This window comes from Olea europaea, unplaced genomic scaffold (genome assembly GCF_002742605.1).
Source record: "Olea europaea var. sylvestris unplaced genomic scaffold, O_europaea_v1 scaffold39646, whole genome shotgun sequence".
NCBI classification, from domain to species: Eukaryota; Viridiplantae; Streptophyta; class Magnoliopsida; order Lamiales; family Oleaceae; genus Olea; species Olea europaea.
The window spans coordinates 1-1067 of record NW_019259210.1 but is presented as its reverse complement, the minus strand read 5'-3'; the positions used below and the strand labels follow the sequence as shown (position 1 = coordinate 1067).

Below are 1067 nucleotides of genomic sequence, written 5' to 3'. Positions count from 1 at the left end.
AAAAAAATTGTGACAAAAATAAATCATTAAATTTTTATTTTTGAAGAAAATATAAGCTTTGTTCTCAAAATTCATATCTTTTTCGATATAAGATCACCTGCATGAATTCAGGGAGTGGAATTGCATGTCGAGAAAAATGAACCTTCTGAAGGTATTTATCCTGTTGACAACACAATAATAGAAATATAAGTTAGCTTAGACGTAGCAATGTATTCTAAAAAAAGCTCACTATAAACTCTCCTTCGAGCACAGATTTTTAACATGACTGGCCTTACAGTACAAGTAATTTATTTATTTGTGTGCATTTGAGATGTTGTGGACATGTAAAGGTATGACACCACTGCTAGAATAGACAATTGAGTGGTTTCCTAAAAAACAATGTCACTGAGAACAGAATTAATGTTGAAAAACAGCTAATGTGCACAAGAAATACATTCATCTTAACCCATAAAATCGGAAAGCTTAAGAAGAGGAACCCTTAACGCATAATGAGTTTCCATCTTAAGAAACAAAAAGGTGATAAACCTGGATAATCCGGATTGTTGAGGCTTTAGGTTGGCAATCTACCCCTTGTTGCTCAAGTTTCTCAAGAGTGGCAGCATCAACATGCTCAATTTCGACAGTTAATACTCCACATCTACCAAACCCAATCCAAGTTAGTTTATTAAAAGGGTCATCTAAACAATATGTATATTAACTATCAAGTACAAGAAGAAAATAACATTGTTTCTTTCAACTCCAACCTTTTAGCAAACTCTTCTACTGTTGCACTGTCATCATAGCTGCCCACCATATGATAATGACATAGGGCACTTGCTGGACAGTTCTCCATTGGATCCAGAACAATTATCTTCATTGCCATTTGGGAAGCTGCTTCGCACAACATACGACCAAGTTGCCCTCCTCCCAAAACACCCACAACCTTTTCTGACAGACCATGGACTTGTGTGTCAGTGTTCCTGCATAAGCAACATCACCTAAAATTAATCAGAGCTATAATCAAACACAAAACCACAAGTTCTAGTATTGGAATTCATATAGTAAAGTATGAAGAATTCAAACTAATT

General features: G+C 35.1%; 1 protein-coding gene across 1 annotated transcript; it reads right to left on the bottom strand.

The window, feature by feature from the left end:
* Positions 1-49: 49 nt before the first annotated feature.
* Positions 50-962, bottom strand: LOC111387250 (phosphoribosylaminoimidazole carboxylase, chloroplastic-like). Its single transcript, XM_023011793.1, has 3 exons — positions 744-962; positions 526-637; positions 50-160 (listed from the first exon to the last, which is right to left on the bottom strand). The coding sequence occupies exons 1-3, from the start codon at positions 884-886 to the stop codon at positions 65-67; spliced, it is 351 nt and encodes a 116-aa protein (XP_022867561.1). The 5' UTR covers positions 887-962; the 3' UTR covers positions 50-64.
* Positions 963-1067: the final 105 nt, after the last annotated feature.

Coding starts and splice junctions, on each gene's coding strand:
- LOC111387250 (XM_023011793.1), bottom strand. CDS start 886: ATGTTGTGCGAAGCAGCTTCCCAAATGGCAATGAAGATAATTGTTCTG. Junction 638..743: donor GTAGAAGAGTTTGCTAAAAG/GTTGGAGTTGAA, acceptor TGGGTTTGGTAG/ATGTGGAGTATTAACTGTCG. Junction 161..525: donor CAACAATCCGGATTATCCAG/GTTTATCACCTT, acceptor TGTTGTCAACAG/GATAAATACCTTCAGAAGGT.